Here is a 24829-nt window from a genome sequence, read left to right on the forward strand (position 1 = left end):
TAACGTCTTTGCAATTTCACAAATGAATGTACATTTTGGTCAACAAGGATTTATGGACGCCCTCATTTGAAAGAAGGCTCAGAGACGTAAAACTTTGTTCCATTTGATTATGTTATGATTCAATATACACTGTACTTGAACGAACGTATAAGAACCTCATTTTATCACTGTTGTTGGTTACAGCGTAACTTAAATAAATACAATGAAATTGAGAAACATTCTTCATTGCCTTTGATTGTATGCATATCAAACGCATAATAAACGGTGGGTCGTGAGAATATACCGGGTGCGGGGTATTTGGGTAGGTCTCCTGTCACGATCTTTACCCCCCTATATATACGATACTCACAACAAGATACACAAACTTTTACAATCATAATGAATCCTGTCCTTTTCCTGTTGGTTGGAGTCGGTAAGTTCTAGCACTTGCAACTTTTTATCAATTATCACATTTTCACTAAATTATTTTCTTATGTTGAAATTAACACCTTTTATATATTATTTTTTATCCTTAAAGTCATATATGGCGTATTTTTGATAAGTTAAGACTAACTAAAATTAAAGAGATCTTTCTATTTGTTATATTACTTTATATAAAGATAGGACTTTCCTGTAAATTACACAATTTAAATCAATCGCGTTTCATAGTTATTAGAAATTTAAAACAAAATTTATTTACCGACTCCGTATTTAAATATCAGACACAGTTTAAAGTTGATTTACCTATAGAAACGAGGGGTTTTTCAAGTTCAAAATCGGTGAAAATTTTAATTTGAACGTAAATATCAAATATCATGTTCATCTACACTCAATCTCGTATTTTTATACACCATATATAGCTTTAAAGATTTATACGAAAAGTATTCCGTATGCCAACGTGAAATTTTCGTTTACCGATTACATTTATTTTGAAAATTAAAAATTGTTATTTCTTATTTTGATTTTCAAATAAAAATCAGTAAACGATAAAATGATAAATTCAGATAATACAGAAAAATAGTTCAGAAACACAAAAAATATTCAAAATGATTTTATTTAATTTTAATATTTTTTAAAATTTATTCGGAACAATATTTTCTTGAGCCCCAGTTTCCAAAATTAGGCATCAGATATTTCAGATTGGTCAAATCTTTTTGGCCATTTTGCTGATGTTAGTGAAACAACAGGAATTAATATAAAACATGATTTGATCATTTTTACAATGCATCTACTGTATTTTAAGATAAAAATTGTGTAATAATTTCGTCTCTAAAAAAAGAGCAAGATATTTTCCTGTAGACCTCGAAGGGGCTGTACCGAGGCACAGATATTCTAATATGAGCAAATAGAAAACATTTTACATACTGTCAGTGTCAGAATCAATGGTATATATATATATATATATTATGATTATTTAATTTTGTTGAAATAGTATATGTCCAAGATGGGTAAAACTCGAGAAGCAGAAGTAAGAGAATACGAGGGCAACAAAGAAAGGAAATGAGGGGACTGAACTGAGGGAGTGAGAACGCGCAAATGACAGCACAATGTCGCTCCTTCGCTCTCTTAAAAACGAGAATGATAGGGAACGAGTTAGTGATCCATTGCTTTGTACGCGATCTCGCTCTGTAAATAACTTTTTCGCCCTAGCTCCCTTGTGTTGTCGCCCCAATGTACTTCCTCCCTCTCCCTTGATCTAAGAGAGAGAGAGAGAGAGAGTAGCCTTATCAATGCACTACTACATGTAGAATGGTATAGTGGTGATATTTGTAATATATATATTTTTTTATTTATGTGAGAATTTAAAGAACAATTTAATATAGGAAAAAAAACATAATTTATGTAACGTCTGGTTATCTTAGCATAAAAAATACAAAACCTAACAAATGAATTGTTTATCCATTATTGGACATTATACGGGATGTCCTCCTCTATGCATGAGCTTAAAACAATATGTAAGATTATTTATATTACAAATCTTACGATCAAAATAGATCTGACGGTACTTTGAATGCAAACAAATGAATAAAATTAAACAGAACAAAACGAAAAAAAAGACAGATAAATAAATACTTGTAAATATATGATATATTGAATAAAAAGATTATTTTAGAAAATTATTTTTCACGTTTCACAGTCTTTCTATGCAGCAATACATATACTTGAAAAAAAAATCCAAAAATAAAAGAAAGCAGACACACAAAAAAATGTATAGAAATAAATTTCTTCGGGATAACTTTCCTGTAACAAGTACAGTACTTCATGCGGATAAATTACGTTCAATGTATTCAGCCTCGAAGTTCTGTAAGTCATTCCAGTTGTGGGAGTCCTGCGGGGCCTGGGTTTAAAACTAATTTTAAAACAGAAAATATCAATGTCAGACAAGATTATTAACCTGACACAGTCCTAACGGCTAGTATACTGGGTAACCTTGTGGTTTCAGGGGTTCTATTGCCCAGGCGCCGCAGAATTATGGCGCAAGATCTAACTTCATGTCAAAAATTCCCAAAAGGCTAACTCAGAAAAGAAAACGCAGAAAAGTACATTTCTAATATGAGATTTATATGGAATTTAATGTTATTGTTTCACTTAAAATTAGTATGGTTCAACGTAATTTCAAAACAAAAACAGAAAATTAGTCGTTACAAATTTTGCATGTCTTTGAAACTGTGAGCACGTGCATGTATATTTCCTACAAAGGTGAAATAAGCATCTACATTTTAATGGCTTACTAAGGTAAAGCGGTTCTGCTATACACATTATAATTTAATGGATGATTCTGATTAGTAGAATAAAAAGTCTAAAATGATTATTTTAGAATTATTGATACCTAGTCAAACTAGAAGTTTTAAAGGACGAATGCATGCTTACTAACACTTCTTAATTAAATGTTCAATTTTTGAAGCGGTCCAACTTAATATCAAGTCTACAAAAAGATTTTAATATTATTATTTAATATTTTGATATACATTATACTCAGTTTAAACCTCAGCATTTCTGTGCTTATGCTTTTCATGCATATTTGCCTTTTTCATTATTTTGTTAATTTTTTCGATTTAGTTCTACTATTTGTTTGCAGTCTTTCAAAATTCCCTTATAGTATTCTATTACTATATGGAAATACTGAGTTATACTCCGCTGTATAATTCAAAATTTTTCTTTTCATTTTTTTCTTTTTTAAGGTTATATCTGCTTTAATATTATACATTTATTGACCGAGTTCGAGGGTAACATGCGTTTTGTCGTGTCGGACCGAAGAACCAAACCGTTTGCCTGAGGCCGTCAGGCCGAAGGCACAAGTTTAGTTCGAGGGGTCGACAGAATGCATTTTGCCCGAGAACACAGTCAATAAATGTTTTGTTATTATCATGAACACTCCATCATTTCAGTCCCCTCATTTTCTGTCTTTGTTGCCATCATATTCTCTCATTCTTGCTTCTCGAGTTATCCCCATCTGTACATATACTATTTCAACAAAATGAAATAATCATAATATATACACCTTGATTCTAACATTGACAGTATTTTGTGGTTGTGTTAGAATGTGCATATGGGGAAATGGGACGTTATTTTTTGCATTGCTTGGTTGCAATAATTCCTTATTGATAATTACATAAGCGTTGTGACTAAAAGTTTTAAAAATTTGCATAATACTAAATCTAAATAATTATTATTACGTTTAAATTTGTTTTAATTTCTTATCAGATATTTATTAATTTATGATTTTATAGAGTTGTTACATGAACTGCTCCCTAACATGGGCGTGCGTAAGATATAAACACAAACATATTGAGTTTCCGGATATGAGTAACAGCGCCTAAAATAATTAATAAATTGTAAAAAGTTTAAGAACTGAATTTGGTTTTGAATACACTACAGTTGGAAATAACAATGAAACTTTTTTCTGCACCTCACATTTATTTTGATACATCACAACACTGATCAGCATAATCACGTGACAAAGATCAAGGGTATCATCACTTGAAGTTTATTATTTAGATATTTGTTGCATTTGTCTTTGAATCAAATAATTTGATAATAATACATTTCTATACTTTAATATCTCAGCCCGATTTTTATATCCATGAATTTATTTATCTTGATAAATATTAAACCATTGATCACTGATAGTTAAAGTATTAATTAAAATTACACGGAAAAGTAAAGCAAATTTTAAAACGTATCACATACTTTTTCAATTTGGAATTTTTTCTTCTCTGGACTCTTTCTTGTGGAAATACTTCAAAATGCTAAATATATTTTTGCGGCCAATTTGATGCTTTGCATAAATTTAACTTGTACCTTATATTTCTTGATATACATGTATCTTGTGCTGGCTTCCATGATGTAAATTTCCGATCCTTTACCTGCATTTCTGTCTCTGTTTAACACGAACGAATGTGTGTAAGATTTAGCTGATCCCGCCCTCAGTATGACGTAAGCAGTCCAATATCTCATCGACAGGTCCAATATCTCATCGATAGGTTCTATATCTCATTCCGCGGTCAAACATCGATTATTTATGACCGCTCAATAAAACATAGGAAATGTAAACTTTTTTAGTATAGATTTCCATATGAAATAATTTTTAAAGGTATAACAATAGTATGATTATGGACTACCCTTCACTGTCAATCCTTAAACTTCATTGTTAATTCTATATGCTTTTAACCTTGATCCTCTTGGAGAGGCTTATACAAGCATGATGCTTGATGTCAAATACAGCTATATGAGACTGTAAGTCTTCACATAATCAAATATTGATTATATTAAAACAGTTCTGAATTACAGTATAATTTTATATAAAATATATTTTTTCTCTTGAACTGATGAAATAAACCCCATAGTATGCCACACAATATAAACTTCGTGTATTTATCTCCAATTTTCTTCCTTATTTTAAAAGACCTCCACCTTTTAAAAAATATTTAACGTACTTTATTTCGTAATTGAAGCTTACGGTCTGCCCAGACATTTCCAGAGCCGCATTGTCAATGGAGTGGATTCTGGGCAGGGCGATTGGCCTTGGCAGGCATCCCTCCACTACGAGACCAGCCGGGGTTCGTTCTCTCACATATGTGGAGGGTCACTCATAGACACAAACTGGGTTCTCACTGCTGCACACTGCGTGGAATTCGAGTAAGTGGAAACCATTCAACAGTGGACATTTCTAGTTTATTGTTCTTGAATCCTTGCGACAATTGGTCAGAAATATAAAGACATTTTAAGGTTAATCATCCCTTTAAAATTATGCTTCAACTTTAACTTTTTGGAAGAAATTTATAATTAAAATGCACATAATTTTAGTCTAGCTTTCGGGACAAAATTTGACCTAAATGGCCTTTTAACTTTACAATTTTATAAAGGAATTATAGTCATTTTAACTTATCAGAAGGTCAACCTAAATTTAAACAAATTGTACAATTTATCTTGATTTTAATAAATATCACAGAACTTTAAACCAATTCCTTTGCTATGATGTATAGATATAATTTCCTAACTGTCAGCTGTTATGGTTATATTTCAAAAATTATAATTATATCTATAAAATATACATGTAAGTCATAAAGTAACGATGCAGAGTTAATAAAAAATGATAAGCATTTCAAAGAATGTAGACAAATATCATATAATTGATTCTGTTTTGAGGTCAATACGATGATTCAAACACCCGAGGAGTACAATATATTCACGGAGTCCAAAGAGCGAGGTGAATATTGTACTCTTCAGGTGTCTAAACCATCGTATTGACCTAAAAAAAAAAACAGCAATAATTGTGTAATGTTATTGTTGGCAATTATTTTTTTCAGTAATAATGTGAATAAATTCCGTGTTGTTCTTGGAGAACACATTCAAAGCGAAGACCATGGCTCTGAGCAGACAATCAACATTGCAGAAATTATCATGGTAGTATGCTTGCTGTTACAATTTCTTCCCCCAACCCAACCACGTTACAAAGAATTTCAAAGTGCAACAAAATCAAGTTAATCTTAAATCGAACCAAAAAAATTCTGACACGCAGAACTATCATTAAATACATGGCTAAAAATATCGAGTCTTATTAAATATTAATTTAAATGTGTTTTATTTTGTCTTGTAGCATGAACAATACAACGGAGGTGGCAGTGGAATACCGAACGACATTGCTCTTCTTCGTCTACAAGATTCCGCCGATACTAGTCGACCGGAAATCGGAATCGTGGCTCTGCCCAGTTCCTCCAATCAAGAATTTTCAACCCGAGACACCTGCTTCATCAGTGGCTGGGGAAAGACTAGTGGTAATTATAATTAACCTACATGTATATTATATTATGTACCTTATAATGTCTCAAACGTACAAGCTAAAATTTGTGAAAAGCCAGCTTTGGGCTCTTGATGAAATACAAAGTATTAAGTTAAGTCAAAGAAGAAGAAAGTCGGAATAAATAGCATCAGTCCGACAGAAATATAAAGCTAATGCAAAAATTATAGACGATTGGGGGTATTTATAAAAGATCGTAATATGATAAATCTAATTATACATACATAAATAAATGTGTATACATCTGTAAAAGTACTGAAGTACTGTAAAAGTACTGAAGTACTCGCATTATTCCTGTTTTACATCCCTCGGTGTTTACATTTTTTTCATGCTTTACAGATTTTATTCATTATGATAGAGTATTTTTGCATCGGTGTACAAGACATTTTGCAATACATTATGTTGACATGCAAAATATTTTTGTCGACAACATATCAACGTCCTGACAACATGTTCGTCGAATATTTGATTTTGTATCTCTTTGTAATATATCAAAAATATGTATAATTATTAATATCTTCTGATTTCTAAACTGCTTTCAGAATGTCAAAAATATATTATTTAAACAAGAATTGTTATATCAGCAATTTAAGGGATTTTCATTAGTATTATTTAGGTAATACTCTGGAATCTTGCACAAATGCTTGCTAATGTATCTCAATTTTTGGTGAGGAAACTTGTTAAAGTAGCAATACTTCATTCATTAAAGTTGCCTGACCTTAAGATTATGAAATGTAGTTGTAAATTAAATGTGACATTTTACTAGCTAGATATAACTTCATTACATGCAAGGTAATATTATAATCATATAGCATGGCATGCTAGATATTTTTTAAACATGATTTGTGCCGAAATTCAGCCTATTAAACACATGTCATCTTCTAAGATAATTGTGTCAAATAGCAACATATGTCTACATACAAAATACGTCAACAATCAAGATTCCTAATGGTTCTGTTTACTGAATTAATACATGAAGTTATTAACAAGCAATGAATTACATCAAAATAAGACAAGTTAGTGTAAAGGCGCGAGGAGAAGCGTCGTGTTGTAATTTTTTGAATTTACCAGGTGGCAGTAAATACAAAATTTACAACATGAAAACTACCACCCGGTAAATTCAAAATTTACATGACAGAAGGTTGTTTATTTTTCGTCCTTGTGTAATGCATATAAACGACTTTATCAATCATGGATGGTTTACTTAGTTTTAAACAATACAGCATTGACACAATTCATGTTAACAAAAAAACAACAACAAAAAATGAAATATCTCATGTAATGATCATAAATATCTAAATGGGTAAGGTGCACGTTGACATAATTAAGTTGCAATATTTGCATAATTATTATACATACTGACATGACGAAGTAGCATCTTGAAAGGTAGATGCCACATATGACCAATATGTCCTTTTTCAGTGAATTTTATAACTCCTAGTTTTATGTTGTTCGTTGACATAAATACATATAAGCTGCATGTCATCATAATTATCTGGCATAGCATTTTCTACATCTTTGCTATGCAGGGTTCCGATCTGTCCCTTTCTTCTTTCAAGTGATAAAGAGTTTTGGTTTGCAAAGATGCATATTTTATATTAAAAAAAACAACTAAATTAATAAGTGCAAAAAACATATATCTTCATTGAGAAACCTCAAACTCTTCGAAATGGAATAAAAAAGATCCGAACTCAACCTCATATGTACCTTCGCATTAGAAACAAAAAATATTACAATATTGTAGCTAATGGGGGTGTTGCGGACGTTCTCCAGCATGTGCAGATCAACGTTTTGACCAATTCGGACTGTAGCTGGCGATGGTTGTTCCAGAGCATCCTTTCCACTCATATCTGTGTAGGAGGGGGCTCCGAATCTGCATGCAATGTGAGTCGTTTTTAATCTTTTAAATGATTCTTTTTAAATACAAACCCCCAACCAGCAGAATGGAAAGTACCATGGCAATGTAATCATTTATTGTCATTAAATCAGGGCGACTCCGGTGGGCCACTGGTTTGTCAGAAGAATGGACAATGGGTCTTGGCCGGTGTGACGTCATGGGGTTCCTCGAACTGTCAGAACATGCCAAACGTCTACACTCGCGTGTCCAAATACTTATCTTGGATGGATACAAAAATGTCAAACTGAACAACTGTAATTCTTAGAAGAGGATAATCAAGCATCATTCTTTTGCAATAAACGAGACAAAACAATATTTCTTATTTATTTGAAACGTAGTTTTTAAGAACAACAAAGGTCATGTCCTCATTGTTTACCAACATTCTCATGTGTAAAAAAAATCAAAAAAAAAAAACCCTAAGGATGTCCAATCCCTGGAAGTTTAAATTTGCGACTTTTCAGATCTGCATTGTTGACATTGTGGTTTATCTGTGGTCAGTATTACTAGTACTGCATATTATACTAACCGCTTGTCAGGCCATGCATTTTTTTTTTTGAAGATGTAGAGGAAATAAGAAATGCTAAAAATGAGAGATGTACGTCAAAGAAATTAGCTTTTTGTAACTCTTCTAGAATTTGATCTTTTGATATATGATTATTTTGATGTACTTCACTAATCCTTCCTTTGAGATAGGATTAACTTTACTCTAAAATAAACAATAATAAACACAGAAAATACACCAAACTCTATACTGCATATCACAATGAAACGAAACTTCTCATAAATAAACAGCAACAATCGTCCCAAGATACACTACTTGTACACGAAAGGCAGGTATTAATCTTTTATTATTCGTGGCTATTTTTGTTTCTTTGATCTATTTTGGTCAGGATTAGCTTGTCCAGTGTCTGTTAAGGTGACGACCCCTGTGTGCCATATTCAAAGAGAACTGGTTTATTTACGACAGGAACTCGGTACTGTTACCGAAAAAATGTAGAGCCTAATCAACATCAATCAATCTTTGTAGGAAATCTGGGACATAAGCCAGCCTCTGCAAACTAAGTTGTATGAATCGAGATGTCATTCATACAAAACCGACAGAGTAACGTAACAAATACTTGTAAAATTTTTTATCTGGGATGGATTTTCTTCATCGATCCTAGATTTTAACTTGTGAAAATCATTATTTAAAATCTCTGGAAAAAAATTAAGCAATGATATGGTTTATGGATTCTCCAGTGATTTATGGATTATCAAAATATCAAATGATTAAATATAACACATCAAACTTTTGATTCCTGATTGATCTATGTACCAGACAGGTTTCGATTTCGTAATAACAGTTTTGCCATGCAAAATAGCATAAAGGATAAAATAGATATTACTGAAAAAGTAACACGTACACTGTAAACTCAGAGAACTACAGAAATAATTTCAGAGATAAATAATGATAAGGGAAATATGTTGACAAGTAAAATTAATAAACACCATAATTGCAGTTAATTAAAAGTGGAAAAAATGAAATGGCATGCGTTGTTGGGAGATTTTTTTTGTAGACCATAGGGTTGTCAAGTCAAGGACAGTGTTTTACCTAAGGCGGCTTCCCAGAATAGCTCCAAATCGACCCAAGTCGGTAAATAGAGCGACTGAGAACTACGGCTCACTAGGATTAAGAGATTAACTTCATTAGATTCCTACAACAAAATAATGGTAGATTATCTAAAGTTTTTATCAAAACAATACCGAGTATCGATTGTTGGGAGTATTAGTTCAGCCATTGGGGAAACGTGAGCCACATTACTTTTCTTATTGACAGTTTGAAGAATGTGCTGAAATTTTTAGAGGTACTTAATGTGACAATTAAAATTCTGACTCTGATACGCTTCCTATCCACCACATAATTACTTCCGCTTTTTATGGGTGCAAAGAGAGCACGTTAAGTATTTCCTATGTCACAGGTCTTGATGAAAGTTAACTTAAAAGATGAAAGTTAGCAATCTGTGACGTATGGGAGCCATTTAGTTGAAGTGCTAGAAACCACCCTCCCCTCCCTACAAAAATGAAACAGTGCTTCACTGATTGGAAAAAAAAGAAATAATGTAGATTGGACACTTTTAATTCTAATTGTTGGAACACTTGACCTTTCATAAAGGCACACACTAAGTCAATGCAAAAAAAAAAGTAATGTGTATGTAGGAGGAGACCCATTGGCCACAACGCTCACCTGAGTCACCTTTGGCCTGCTATTTTTCAGGATTTTAAGGTTTTCCCCCTCTTTTTCATGAAAATGCTGTGGCCCCATTGTATCCCTGAGGAACATGCATGATCATTGAATCTGCAATACTTCAAGATGCTTGTGTATTTTAAAAGTGACTTATCATGGCCCTGCTACTCTTGAGGAGAAGATTTTTGTGGCCCCACTCTACCACCGGTTGCCATGATTTGAACAAACTTGGATTGTCACTACCTGAGGATGCATGCATATTAATAGACTGATCATAGCCCTGCTGTTCTTCAGAAAATTTGACCTATACATACCCAGTTACTTCGTTTTCTCATTGTGGCCAACCCTATCCATGGGGTCATGATTTCAATAATTTTTCAATCTTCGAGTAATTTATGTCAGGAGCTTTCAAATAAATTTCTTCTTTTCTGGCCTAGTGGTTCTTGAGAAGATTTTTAAATTACTCCATCCTATATGGAAGGGGAACTGGCCTCATATTTAAAAGAAAAACAACTTGAATCCCCTCTATCTAAGGATACTTCGTGCCGAGTTTAATTGAAATTGACCTAGTGGTTCCGGAGAGGAAGATGAAAATTTGAATATTTTTGGACGACGACAACAATGACAGAAAACGGACAGAAAAGCTTACTTGAGCCTTAAGTTCAGGTGAGCTAATAAAATGGAAAAAAAGAGTATATACTTTTTTTCTAAATTTTATTGTATTTCTTCGTCTAACCCTGAGAACATCAAAGAAATTTAAAGCATCTTCAAGAACACTTCAGACTTCAGAGAGTTTATTTGAAATGCATCTAAGTTAGCCATTTTATATCAGTAACAAAAAATTAATTGGAAAATCTTGCATGGATGATTTTTTATTGGGTAAATTTTCATCCAGAATATACGACCAGGGAAGATGCATGTTTATAGTGATAAAATGAGATCTAGACTTAACAACTATAAGTGTCTGATGATCAACATAAATAAACAAAAACAAAGAACATGTAACATAAATGTATCATATAACATGACGTATGATGCTGATATTATGACAATTTTTCATGATTTAAATTTATGTAAACAATGTTTCTTGGCAGCATATAATGTCAGTGAATTTGTTGTTGAATAACTCCTGGAAAATCCTACAATAAGAACTTTTCAACCTAAAACTAATTAAACAGTTACACCAGGCCTTGTATGGAGATTTGCGTTGTAATTTCTTTCAAACAATATGCTTGTTTGTCGTACATTAAAAATGTTTAATTTTCAAAAGACTAGAGGCCGTACTCCTGGATCGTGTATCTTAATTTTATCTGTACTTTTTTTGGCTTTTCTGTTTTAGAATTAGGTAAATTTAGCATTTGTATGAGGAAGGCGATTTTGAATTCATCAGCTTTAAACTTAATAAAGAGCAATTCTGGTTCAAAAAACCCTATAGTTTATTGTGTCCAATAACAAAAAATCAAACATTAGCCTAAGTGTGTAAAACAAGTGCTAGTACTTGCCGATTCAGCAGCTTCTACGTACTTTCTGTCATGTATTTTGACCTTGTTTAACTGGAAGACCCACATTACCTTTTGTTCTTGAGAAAATAAAGTCAGGAAAGCCAGAATACTACTACATCTACATATGTTATTTCTGAGTTATTTCAACGTAAAATTTCTTACCGACACATGTTTCTTCAGATCCAATTACATGTATGAATTTTGCATGAGCTGAGTGATGACCGAATGACTCGCACAGACAAACGGTCAGTGTTGGTCATAAACTTTTACACAACCCTAGCGTTAACAACTACAATGGGAACATGGTTACATTTATAAATAACAAACATTTTTTTTTTTAAATTTGAGGTTGCAGCCCCCATTTAAGAATTGGTGAGTTTCATGACAGACAGACAATAGCAAAGCAAAGGTTCGTTGCTACTGTCACTGATTTATTCAACTATATTATGGACTAGCAGTTAATGATAACGAAAAATGCATATTAGCTAAAGTATAAATATAGGGGTTGGGTGGATGGGTGTTTAAGCATAATGATCCTGTGTTAAGGTTATGTTTGTATAATTTTTTGACATTAGTTGCTCGTCAGTAGCAAAAGTAGAGAACTAAAAACAAGTAAGTGAAAATAGCAATGAACCATTGTTATGATTGTCGTACAGGCTGTTCCCCACAAACTCAGCAATTCACTTAATTAACGTCCGTGGACTTAGAACTTAAAATACTGTGTGCGTATCATACTCAATAACAATACACTTTCACTATAAATCTTTTGAAATATTTTTAACAATCCATCGATAGAATTTACTGACGTCTGTGTAAATTCCAAACTTCCGCTTCTGTCCACAACCTTCACCATAACTAGTGACACCATTTACATACCACTTCCTATTATAGAGACCACGTGACTTGACACAAAGTAATGGTCCACCGCTGTCACCAGTACAAGCGTCTTTCTGGCCTTTTGAATAGCCTGCACACAGCTGAGAGCTTGTAACTCTAAAGGAAAATGCTTTTTTGCACTTCTTTTTCTTTACTATCGGAACTTGAACTTCATATAATACTTTATTGTTATGAGGTGCTGTTATATTTGTTTTACCCCAACCAAGGGTACTACATAATGTCCCTGCTTTCACTCTAAATTTTTTACCCTTTTTGGGTATGCACGCATATCCTGTACTATTTGAAATGTGCACAGGTTTGGAAAGTTTGAGAAGAGCAATGTCATTTGCAACTAATGCGTAGTTAAATTTTGGATGCGGCAGATATCGACTGACGCTGATATCCTTTTCTGTACCTTCTCGAACATCTGTATCATGTTCGCCAACGCGAACAAGTACTTTTCGCTTTCTTCCCTTTTTTACGATGCAGTGGGCAGCGGTCAATACCCAGCGTGGAGAAATCAAAGTTCCACCACAAAAGTGTCGCTTCCTTTTTGTTAGAATCTCAACCTAAATAGATAAAATAGCATGTATAGTATAACCATCTCCTTAAGTTTATATGTATACAATAGGATAGGAAAATTACGTGTAACTTACCTGCCAGGGCCAGCTATGTGGAATACTCTCGTGTCCTCCCACAATGCGAGGGGATCTTGTGTTAGGTCTTATTCCACAGACACTTTGCAAACCCTTTAAAGTCTTAAGTTTGTCTAGATTTGAAGAAAAAGGCACATTTAATTTATATTGAGATAATTATGTGTTCGTTAATGTTTTATCCACTGAATAATTTGATTTGGCTACAAAATAAGAATCTGATTTACTACCTTGTCTATTTTTTGGTCGATTTTTAACATATAATGACATTATCTTGTTGCACTTGGAAGTACTCTTGCAAGATTTTTCTTCCTCCAAAAATCCTCCTGTGCAGATATCAGTCTTGCACTTCCGGCGACGCCTCGTTTTGCAATCACCGCTGCATGCTGTCCACGCTGTCCAAGAATGATAGAAAATGTCATATAAACGATCCTCTATTCTTCTATTTCGTAAACTAGAACCAATAATCTTAAATGAATGATCAGGACATTGCCGGGTACGGTGTTTGCATGATTGTTTTTCTTTGAATCTTGATTTTCCGCAGACGTCTTTTTTGCGACATTTGCGCATGCGCGTCTGCATGCAGTTTCTATTGCATTTCGACCAAGTTGTCCACTGAGTGTAGAAATCGCAAAATATTTTCTCTGGAAAAGGAGACTTTGATGTCGTGTTTGAAAAAAATTCATCCTTCGTTGAATTATTATTCACTGTTGCATTGCTAATGGTTGAGGCAAAATTGTTCGTGGCCTACAACGACAGAAAATACATGATGTACTTCATAGAAAAAGACTATCATAAAAAAACCATTTGGATAAACTAAATTAAACGATCTTTGTGTCTGATTAAATTCTTAATTTAGCGAACCAAAAATTTTGCAAGATATGATTTCATGCTACGAATTTATTCATGTTTATTTATAGGTAATTAATTTATAACAGATTCTAGTTTGTCAAATAAAATCTTCAATAATAGTGCTGGAGGAATATATATTAAACATTTAATAATTCGGTAGAAAATCAGACTGTGGAATAAATGCAGTGCTTATGTCTATGTCGAGAATCTAATGCAGAGCAAAATACATGTATGTTAATATGTATCTGGATTTTTTTTTTAAATATATAAAAATAATGTAAGTATATACCTTAAGAAAACGGGATGTTATCGGTTTCATTGTACAATGTAATGATGAAGTTGTTTTATATCAGGGATAAAACTCTATTAGTTTAAACTTAAAATAGTTTGTGAATAATTGGTGCACACATAATTGTTTTCTTCCCATAGGAAAAAATAACACCTTCCACCAAAATTTTTAAAAAAAATATAGCGTAAAAAACATATATATTTACAAAGACTCCATTTCAAATGAGGTCTTATGCATAATAGGAAAAAAGATTTAAACAGTAAACTTTTAATCAAAACTTTTCCTTGAATTCCCTTACAACCGGCGATATAATTGTTGTCAGTCTGCGACATTCGGAGGTTACTCTATTTTATAATAACGGCTAAAGTTGTACGTGTAATTGCTTTTCCATCGAAATTTGACAACCGAAATGTTATGAAATATGCAACCCTGTGTTATATTCTCATCTAAAATTCTTTAGTCAAATCAGACAAAAACTGATGGAGGATTAGGTTCTGAAAGCTTACAGAGACGGAGATGGACAGCCAGACTGACTTAACCTCAAGCTAAAACTTACCAATTATATCGGCATGAAATAAAGGATATTTATAGCTATAAATAATAAAATCATTCTACCTCGACAAAGATAACAATTTCAAGAATTAATGACATAACCCGTGTTAAACAAATGATAATGCATGAAGTTCTAATTCCAATGATTATCCCAGACAAAGAGATACAATCTGTGCAGTACTTTCATTCATTCAATCTACATATAAAGACATTAATGACATAAAAATTACCAAACAAACGATTCCAGTCATCCTTATCTACCACTGGGAAAGAATTCAGAATCAGTTAAGCGCTATCTTGTCATTGTGGTAACCTGAAGTCTGAAAAGGCTTTCAAGGACCCCACTGGCCATTGTCTTTCATTCTTATTCTCTGATAGTTTGAGCACGAAAAGAGGGTGATGTAGAGTTAAATATTTAATAAATCCTGGACTGTCATATCTTCAACTTATGTAACGTTCGTCACTTGTTTTGTGTGATATGCCTTTAATTATGGATCGGACTTTTATTGATAAGGCATGCATTGTGTAAAATTTATCGCAGAATTTACAAGTCTGGTATTTAAATTTTTGCTTCATCTCCACCCAACTTCATTTCAGTTTTTTTTTTTGGAACTATCCATCGTAAAGCTTATATCCATTTTTTTAAAATTACAAATCCATCAAATTTGCATGTAACATTGGTTCGTTTTTAGCAGCAGATTTAATTCATCTATGGTGTACCAGGTAGCATTTTGCCATCTGTGTTTCTGTCTGTCGTCCATTAACCTTTGAACATTTTTAGGTTCTTCTTTTTATCGACTGAACCAATTTCAACCATTTTTTTTGGTTATACCAGTAAAACATCTATGAACTATGAACTGCATGGTCTCTGCCTCCCTGGGGCCTAAGGGATGTGGCCAAAACTATGGAAAACGAAAACAGTCAAACTCTTGGCATGATTATAATTAGCAATTAGCCCTATACGACAAAATGTGAAACTTGTGATCCCTAGTTTCAGACCCCCGATTGATGCTAATTGGTCTTATTCTTTGAAAAAATCATCATATCTTTTAAAATCCTCTTTTCTACTGGACATCAAGCTGTCAAACTATTAACAGCGCTGTGATTAGCAATTGGCCCTTTACCAAAACTGTGAAATTCAGGACCCCTTGATTCACTGGGATGTTCATATTCTATCGTAGAGAATCTTTTTCTTTGCTCCTGGACATGAAGGTAGCTAACTTTGGGCATTATTCTTCAGGTCACAGGGAGGGACTGAGTTGTATATTAAAAATACATTAGATTGTTACTTCTGACATCCAGTAGGCAAAATATTTGCATGATGATAATGAGCAACTAGTGCTTAACCGGATTTTGAAATTTGTATCTCTAGGTTCAGAATTTATGCTCCATTGTGGGAGCATCGTGGTTGGTCACGTAATGAAAATTCACACAGCGCTTCTTTTCAAAATCTTATTTATCCATGGACATTTAGCATGCAAAATGGATGCATGGTGGCTTAAAGCTACATGTTTACATGTATCCTTTGACACATTTGTGAAATGTGTGTCTCCAAAGCTACATGTAATCCCCAAGGGTAGGTTAAAACTTGTTTCCAAAGGTACATTTCTAAAATCAGAAATTATCAATTCCGAGACCTTCAACTGGTGCAATTATTAGCTGGTATAGTTTTTGTGAAACCTTTGGCAACATTTTCTAAAGTGCAACATATCTGCTTCCCCGATTTAGTTACACTTCATGCATTTTATTTTAGATAATTGGTTTTCATAATATCCGAAAAGATTATTTTATTATTTAATAAGAAAAGAAAGAAAAACAAAGAAAAGAAGAGCTAGGATTTTGGAGGCCCAGGAACCTTTAAGGACATTAAGCTACATGTTTAGAGAAAACTAACATTATCTCGTAACTTAAACTGTTGAGACATTTGCCAAACGTACTGAACCTAGAGGAATATAATTTCAAGTGATTTTATAGGCAAGATTCAGTACTTTCTGGAATACAGCCAACAAATGACTAAGTTTGAGTTTGTAACTAAATTACAGGTATCTTCGGTCTACTTTCTTTGCTGAACTGGCTTATCAAGTCCTTGCACAGATTCTTTGAGTTACAATATTATGCAAATAAAAGGAATGTAAACTTAAAGAGGCTGGGGGGTTGTGGCCATTTTTATACTATATTGATCTCCTTTAGAAGAAGAGCTCCATATGAAGATATAGAAAATGATCAAATTTTAAAACTAAAATTTTTGAAATTTTTCTTTGCCAAATGATAGTTGACAGCTTAAGATATCATATCTAAAAAATTAAGTTAAATCTGGTGGTTAATTTGTTGACCCCCCAGCCTCCTTAAGGTGAGTTCAAGTCATTGCCATGTATATGTAATAAAGTGCAGTGTTAAAAGCTATCATATATTAAAACTGTGCAATTATTGCTGATGTGAACAAAGAATATGTGCGATTTAGGGAAAAGAGCAGGGCCTTATTACAACGTAAAATCTGTTTTATGAACTTGGCACAGAACTTCTTTATCTAAGACTGGAAGAACTCCAAGTGTAAGCACTGCTTGTAATGTCAGATTTTTAAAATATATTCGCACAAAAATAAAAACAGTAAAAATTGTGTAATTTGCTGAAGGAAATTCTTTTAAAGAGACACCGTGACGAAAAAAGGAGAAAATTGACAAAAGAATTTTTGCATGACACATGCAAATTTTGTGCAATTCTTAAAGATACTAGGTTTCAGAAAATTACACATTTCAAAACCTAAAAAATCTACTTTTATGGAGAAAAATAAAAGTGAAAATAAGTTTTATTTGCCCCACAGAAAAATATTGCTTCACTTCTTCCTCTTTATTCTACGCATGCGCAGAAAAGTTGAAGAATTTACCATGGTGCCAATTCCATAGATATAAATGTCGGATGACCGAGGGTTTTCATACAATCTTCAATAAAGATGATCAGAACTTATTCCTCACTTTTGCTTGCTCCAATTCAATGTTGTTTGCAAGTTTCACGCTAAGAATAAAAGAACGCATGACCTTGACATTGTTGACATTGACGATAACAAATAAGTGATAGATACAACCTTTGTTTTTCCGGCACATTTTGCAGTTCTTTTCTTGCTTTACAGTGCAATTGAGCTGTCAAAACTTCGCTTTATTCATATTTCACATAAATCTTTTGTTTTATGATACAATTATTTTAAAAGAAACGCGTGGTTTTGACTCATTATGTAACTTTAATTTGCTCATGTTTGCTAATTAATGTATTATTGAAGAATAACACATTGATAGTAAGCACAAATAAAGAAAAACAATATTTCTACCGCCACTTTTCTTTGGCTTTTTAAACATATAATATCAATTAACAACAATGGTTATAAACGCATTTACAATGCAAGTGACAAGATTTTCTCCATAAAACCTAAGAAAAGTTCCATCACCTAGAATATGAATCTTGTCCTGTCTCCTAAATCAAATATTTTCCACTTCTACTTTCACAACGAGATATTTTTTGTTTATTGCTCATTTATTTTTGGCCAAGATACATACTGTATTTCACAATTAAGATGAACATTTTCTTTATGTTTAATGAATATTTATTTGCATAATATTGTTCGATCGTGGAAGATTCGTCCAGCTATGTCAACATGAAAATTAAACTAACATTTAAAAATTAAAACTTGAACCCAACGAAAATTAGTGACTTTATAGTATTCTGCAATGTTTTACATTGTTTTTACCGGCAACATGGGTTAAGATAAGTTTGAATTTTAAGTCCTTCTGTAAAAAAGTTATTTTTACTGGTATTTTATTAAAATTACTATTTTTTTTTAAAATACAATGATAACGGTCAACTATGGGTATGGATGTGAAAAATCTAAAACAAGACGTATCGAGACAAGAACAAATTTTCACCATGAACCTTTGAGTCAATATCTGTGCCAATCGTTGTATCTTTTTACTAGGAACTGAATAAAATGGATGATTAATCTCCGTTGTTATAGTTATTGGCTTTACTATTTATATTTTTACCATTACTATGACATAGAATTTCCCTCTTATGACGTCAGCAAGAACAACTGTGATGCTAAGTGCATCAATGGGAATATTAATTTATCAAATTAATCCTGAGCATAGATCCCTCTCAATAATGTCCATGCGTAGACTACATGATGCAGAGATTGAAGAGTTTAATTATCCGGCTGATACACTCTAGTATAAAAAAGGTTATAAAAAGCAACAAATAGTCTTGTACTCGTTCGATTGACAATAAAAAAAGGGTACATCAATAATATATCATTATAGAGGAGTAGCGATACACACAAAAATAATTTTCATTCGAATGTAAATTCATTCATGATAATATATATGGCGGATGTTGCCTCATCTTTGACACTGTTTAGGTCTGAAATACGCGTTCTGTTTACTGTATATTTTATCTCCTTGCATAATACTGTGAAATTAAGATTTTATGATGGTTTCTGCTATACATTTTTGTTTCTATTACCTAATGTGTTTAATTGTGTTTGGTATTGTCAATTATACTAGTATGTGTTGACATATTTTGATTGCTCCGTCACTTATTTATTAATAAATGACCATTCAATTCCAACCTTGCGTTTTCATTTGTGTCAAACAGAGCACCGCCATATCAGATATCCATAAATATATATATATATATAAAGAAGTAAGTCAAAACAAATATTATAATTAAAAATAGAATATTTGTCCTCAAATTCTCTGCAGCACTTGATAGTAAATAAGAAAGAGAGTAGAACACGACCTTGTTAGACTGATGTACAACTAGATTTCACCTGACATAAATTTGACTTGTCGGTTTATAGCTGTTTTATTGATTTCATATGTCGCTCTAAATAAATCACAACAGTGAATATCAAATATTTGTGGATTAACCATGCTATTAACACAATTCTCTCAAAAGTTTTTCCGGTGAACTTCAGGTTTTCTGGGGGAGGACGGGGAGTGCGGAAAATGCAAAAAATATCTCATGGCATATTTTTGATCTACTATGTATAGTAACATAATTAAAGGACAGTCATTCAGAAGAAGTGTTTTTAATGATCACAATGATATAGCAATAATCCTGCCTGACGCTCGACTCCATTTAATGCAATTAATTTAATTAACTTTTGACGAATGCTGCGTTACTTGTCTGAAAAGAATCTATATAACACTATATTCCCAAACTAAAAAACAAACAAAAAACAAAACAAAACAAAAAACAAAAACAAAAAAACACACACACACCCCCCAAAAAAAACAAACAAACAAACAAACAACAACAACAACAAAACTTTTGCTACGTATCTTAACAATAAGAATACCGTGAAGCTTCCATTTAAAAATTTTTAACTCAATGTAATTACCTTATAATATTTTAACTCTGCATACTTTAAAAAAAAAAGAAGAAGAAAAAAGGAGTTAAAATTGCTCTGAAGAGTATGGCAAAAAGGTAAGTCGTTCATGTGATGAACTATCAGAAATTTACATATATTATTCTTGAATTTATGGAGTCAAATAGACAAACGGCCTGTGCCCCATTCTATGTTATTTTTCATGAGAATTGACGACGCGCTCTCCATTTCATACTGTACAAAAACTAGCTGTGGATCCTTTTGTTACAAAGTTATACATGTGGGCAGAAGGATAGGAACTGTAATCATCATTTAAACTAATTGCCTAAATATTTGTCAAAAAGAAAATAAGTTTGGAATTTTTGATTTCATGCAATAATAATACATATCAATCCATATAGAATCTCGGTGATTAGACCCCACTTCGTATTAACATTTAATTGGGAATTCGAATCCAAAGTACAGTGAATTCAATAATGAAGCTCTCATAACCATTGAAAATTCTTGCCAAAATCACTTAACATTTACAGCCTATTTAATTTTGACTGCCCAGTAGGTCACGTGAACTGATACTGACGTCAGAAAAAGTCCCATGATGCTTATACATTCATGCTTTATTTGCTCCATTATGAATGGTGTGATCAAAGAGTACAGCTGCTGTAAAATCATCAGTGTTAAATCATGAAGATGAGCATTACGTATCTGGTTGTTCGTGAAGGTCAACCATGTCCTTGCAAATTCTTAAGAGTATGCACTTATGCATATCCTTTAATACACTAGAACAGTATTTAATCTTCGTATGAAATGGTAAAGTGCCGGTTCACACTTCAGAAAATTTGAATGAGGAAAGAATTATGTCACGTATTACAAAATTGATCTACCTTATGATATAGAATTTTCTATAACAGTATTGTAAGTGCGAAGAAAATTCATAAAAATTCAAATAAATTACACAAGAGGAGAAGGGAAAGAATAAAGTTCTGCTCCGTAATAAAAAAAAAACACACCCTTTGACGGTCATTCTCATGTGAAGCAATATTCGATATTAAAATCTATTTGTAAACAGTGAAACAGCGTTATCCCTATTGTGTTTGATGTATTGTTTTAGCAATGAAATGCTAAGCCGAAACTGGAAAACTTGTGGGAGTAAATAAGCTCGGGGGTGGAATGCTTCCGTCTGAACCCAAGATTATTAATTAAATGTTTTATAAGGTTTCCTGTCCAATAAACAGTTTTAAAAATCAGCACGTAGCAATTTTTCAACGAAAGATTTTTCTCTTTTTTATTGCCCCTCAATGTTTTGCATTATCGCCTATAGGTTTGAGGTCGATTATTTCCTAACTGTCTCGATATCTACGACCCAAGAATCGTGTTTTCTGATAGATCTATTGGAAAATAAGTGGCACAAAAGAAAAGCAGGGGTCTAATTTTGTTGCATTATGTAGTCACGTTATCGCACAAGACTATATAGGAAATGCAGATAACCACCTCAAAAAGGCGGATTTAAGAATTTTTACACTTTTTACAATTTCCTCTCCATTTCAATAGGTTAATATTTGAATTTAGTTCGGATAAAAAGACCCAAATCGCGGAAGTTTCTAAACACGAACTTGCACTGAAGGTTGATATATTTCTAAGACAACATCTTTTATTTATTACTCCCACGACAGGAACAGGAAACTAGAATACACAAAATTTGATGTTTCTACGCTTACTTTTCACATTTAATTAAACAAATATCTTAAAAACATCTATGTAACAATGACCCTCTCTTTTTGTATTCCTTCAAATGCTATCGTTCAGACATAACACAGTGTTTGAGGGACCTCACCTCACATAGTTACTTGACCACAACAACACTTGCGTATTTTACCATAAAGAGGCCAGTTAACTAACCAATTCACTTGGTCAAACATTGGTCTAGTTAACCGAGAAACTTGGTTTATATTGCATAATAAAAAAAAACAACTTTTGTCCCAGTAAAAAACGACGACGATAATATGTGTTCAGAGCCCAAAATTTGTTACATAGATTCTAGACTCTTGTTTTCAGCCAATTATTAGCTTTACGTATTTATGTAGTTCCAGTTAATTTTCAGTGATACATTTGAAAAAAAATTAAGCATTTTCTTTATATTACCGTAAAAGTTCTTATAAATAGGCAAATCTGACATATTTAAAGACCAATTATTTATACGTGATATTGACTGTGATCATGGAATAACTAAACAATATCAAGAAAAAAATTCGTTATCAATGATTGTTGAATATTTTTAATTGATAACAAAGTTCAGACATTTTCCCCAGTCTGGAACGTTTCAAAAATTTGCTACAAAAAAGTTGAAAAATACAATTTCCTGAAATGTAGTTCAAAGTGCAATTTTTCTAAATTTTTGGACAAGCATTTTCTAATTCCGAGTATTTTTTAATGTGTGTCTTAGCACATTTCCTAGTGTTTACTGTTGGATTATTCCATTTTAAATGTAACACCTGTAAACAGCCTTGGCCTTGAACAAATTTCCATTCTAAATTTGACGTCCTGCCCAAAAGTTCATGTGTATACCAATTTAAGGATAGCCTGGATTTAAGAGCGTTCTTCATGTAAAGGTTGTTACTCTACTTAACCATACCTTATAAATCTCTAAAGGGTTTAAACGTACAAGTGAACATCGAACGATACACCCTCTCCACAAATCTAATTCAAACTCTTAATTACAAATCAATAAGAAAACTTGAAATTAATTGAAATCACCTTCATTATTTAACTGATTTACAGTTACGTGATATAACAGATGTGCGAAACCCTTATCTATGTTCTTTTTTTTTTTTTTCATTACATATTTATATACATATCAACTCAATATTTCAAACAACATAAGAAACTGATATTCACAAACACACACATATTTCATCTATTGACCTAAATTCCATGTAAAACTTATTTTCTGAGGAAAGCTCCACACTTATATTTTATAACAGATATTTCACGACAGATGAGTGCATTTTTGCGCCAATGAAATTGCAACCGCCGCCAGAGAAGCAGTAAATGTTGACACAAAAAATAAGTGAGGGAATAAACGAGAAAGCACGTGAATTTGACAGGTACTTACCATGCAAACAAGAGGCACCTGTAGGAGCAGAAGAGTCACTGCTAGTCGATAGTCCATATTCCGTAAACTCACGCAGGACTAACTTTTTTTTTCTCTGTAGTGCTTTATTTTATATGGAATACTTAGGTAGGCGACTTATTAGAACCAAAGGTCGATTCTTTGTCACCCGTAGATCATTCGCCAAGTAGCCCTGGCGTTCAGGAGCCGGCTATTTATAGCCTCTCTACTCTCTGTACAATTGAAGAAAATGCTCATTTTTTGACAAGCATCGATACTAATATGACGTATGATTACACGTGCTAAAATTGCTATCCGCCGGTGCTAAATCTCTTGATCAATTTATAAATAACATAATTAGCTGATTTCTTTATCTCTCGTTATATTTATTTCGTTGACAGAAAATGACAAAAAGTTGTATAATTGTTGCGCCTTGCTTGAATTATTCAATCGTGGCGAAATTCGCGGGCGTCCGTGGGACCCCGAGATATAGTCGTTAAATATTTAGATACATCTTTATCTAGTTCTCCCCCAGGAAGGAAGTGTACGCGAAATTACATAAACACGCTTTCAATTATCTTTTAAAATCTTATTTATGAATCTCATTTTAATTAAGTTTTGCACGCATATCACCCTGATAATTTTATCTGACCAAAGCAACTTTTATTTTTAAAATTCAAGTTAACGTATCCAATTCCCTTCCCAATTTTTGACGACGTCATGCGATTAAACATGCAAATTGCCAACAAATGTATTTATTTATTGAACTGAGAGAAGGTGACAATAATAATTCTATTGATATTGACCCCCCTCCCCCCCAAAAGTTAAACAAATCTTACTGCTTTCAAACTTTAACTTGATAGATCAAAAGTCGCAAGATGTAAACAACTTTTCCTACAGCAAATAAGTACTTATAGACTACAACAAAAGTAAGACAAAAAAGCATCCACGAATTTTTTTAAAAATTAAAGTCAATTTCAATTAAAGCACCACGAATTTCACACATTATACATAACGTAGTATCCAGAATTTAAAACTACTTGTATGTTTAAACAGCCTGAGGAAATGGTTGCTTTTAAGGCTTGATATACTCTTTTTAAGGTTGAGTCTTCTATGAAATATTGTTTAAAATGAAACATTTTAATTTCATGTACATTATTGGTAACATTATTAAATTTATCATTAAGTTGGCAAAAAGCTTATTACACCTAGCAGCTGTTTGTC

General features: G+C 32.6%; 2 protein-coding genes across 2 annotated transcripts; one reads left to right on the plus strand and one right to left on the minus strand.

Moving 5' to 3' along the window:
• Positions 1-378: 378 nt before the first annotated feature.
• Positions 379-8426, plus strand: LOC133184548 (elastase-1-like). Its single transcript, XM_061319636.1, has 6 exons — positions 379-412; positions 4935-5118; positions 5790-5886; positions 6080-6257; positions 8025-8164; positions 8270-8426. The coding sequence occupies exons 1-6, from the start codon at positions 379-381 to the stop codon at positions 8423-8425; spliced, it is 789 nt and encodes a 262-aa protein (XP_061175620.1). The 3' UTR covers position 8426.
• Positions 8427-11178: 2752 nt separating this feature from the next.
• Positions 11179-23763, minus strand: LOC133184394 (plasminogen-like). The gene is made up of 4 exons (XM_061319453.1): positions 23609-23763; positions 13660-14179; positions 13436-13548; positions 11179-13348 (listed from the first exon to the last, which is right to left on the minus strand). The coding sequence occupies exons 1-4, from the start codon at positions 23663-23665 to the stop codon at positions 12659-12661; spliced, it is 1380 nt and encodes a 459-aa protein (XP_061175437.1). The 5' UTR covers positions 23666-23763; the 3' UTR covers positions 11179-12658.
• Positions 23764-24829: the final 1066 nt, after the last annotated feature.

The sequence above is a fragment of the Saccostrea echinata genome, unplaced genomic scaffold (genome assembly GCF_033153115.1).
Source record: "Saccostrea echinata isolate AGI-Se365-2 ecotype Australia unplaced genomic scaffold, CSIRO_AGI_Sech_v1 ptg000010l, whole genome shotgun sequence".
Taxonomy (NCBI): domain Eukaryota; kingdom Metazoa; phylum Mollusca; class Bivalvia; order Ostreida; family Ostreidae; genus Saccostrea; species Saccostrea echinata.

What these genes read in the sequence shown, in the direction of transcription:
- LOC133184394 (XM_061319453.1), bottom strand. Translation starts at nt 23,665, where the DNA reads ATGGACTATCGACTAGCAGTGACTCTTCTGCTCCTACAGGTGCCTCTT. An exon ending in ACCAAAAAATAGACAAGGTA is followed by an intron (nt 13,549 to 13,659) that starts GTAAATCAGATT and finishes CTTCAAATCTAG; the next exon opens with ACAAACTTAAGACTTTAAAG. An exon ending in CACATAGCTGGCCCTGGCAG is followed by an intron (nt 13,349 to 13,435) that starts GTAAGTTACACG and finishes TTATCTATTTAG; the next exon opens with GTTGAGATTCTAACAAAAAG.
- LOC133184548 (XM_061319636.1), top strand. Translation starts at nt 379, where the DNA reads ATGAATCCTGTCCTTTTCCTGTTGGTTGGAGTCG. An exon ending in TTTCCTGTTGGTTGGAGTCG is followed by an intron (nt 413 to 4,934) that starts GTAAGTTCTAGC and finishes TCGTAATTGAAG; the next exon opens with CTTACGGTCTGCCCAGACAT. An exon ending in GCACACTGCGTGGAATTCGA is followed by an intron (nt 5,119 to 5,789) that starts GTAAGTGGAAAC and finishes TATTTTTTTCAG; the next exon opens with TAATAATGTGAATAAATTCC.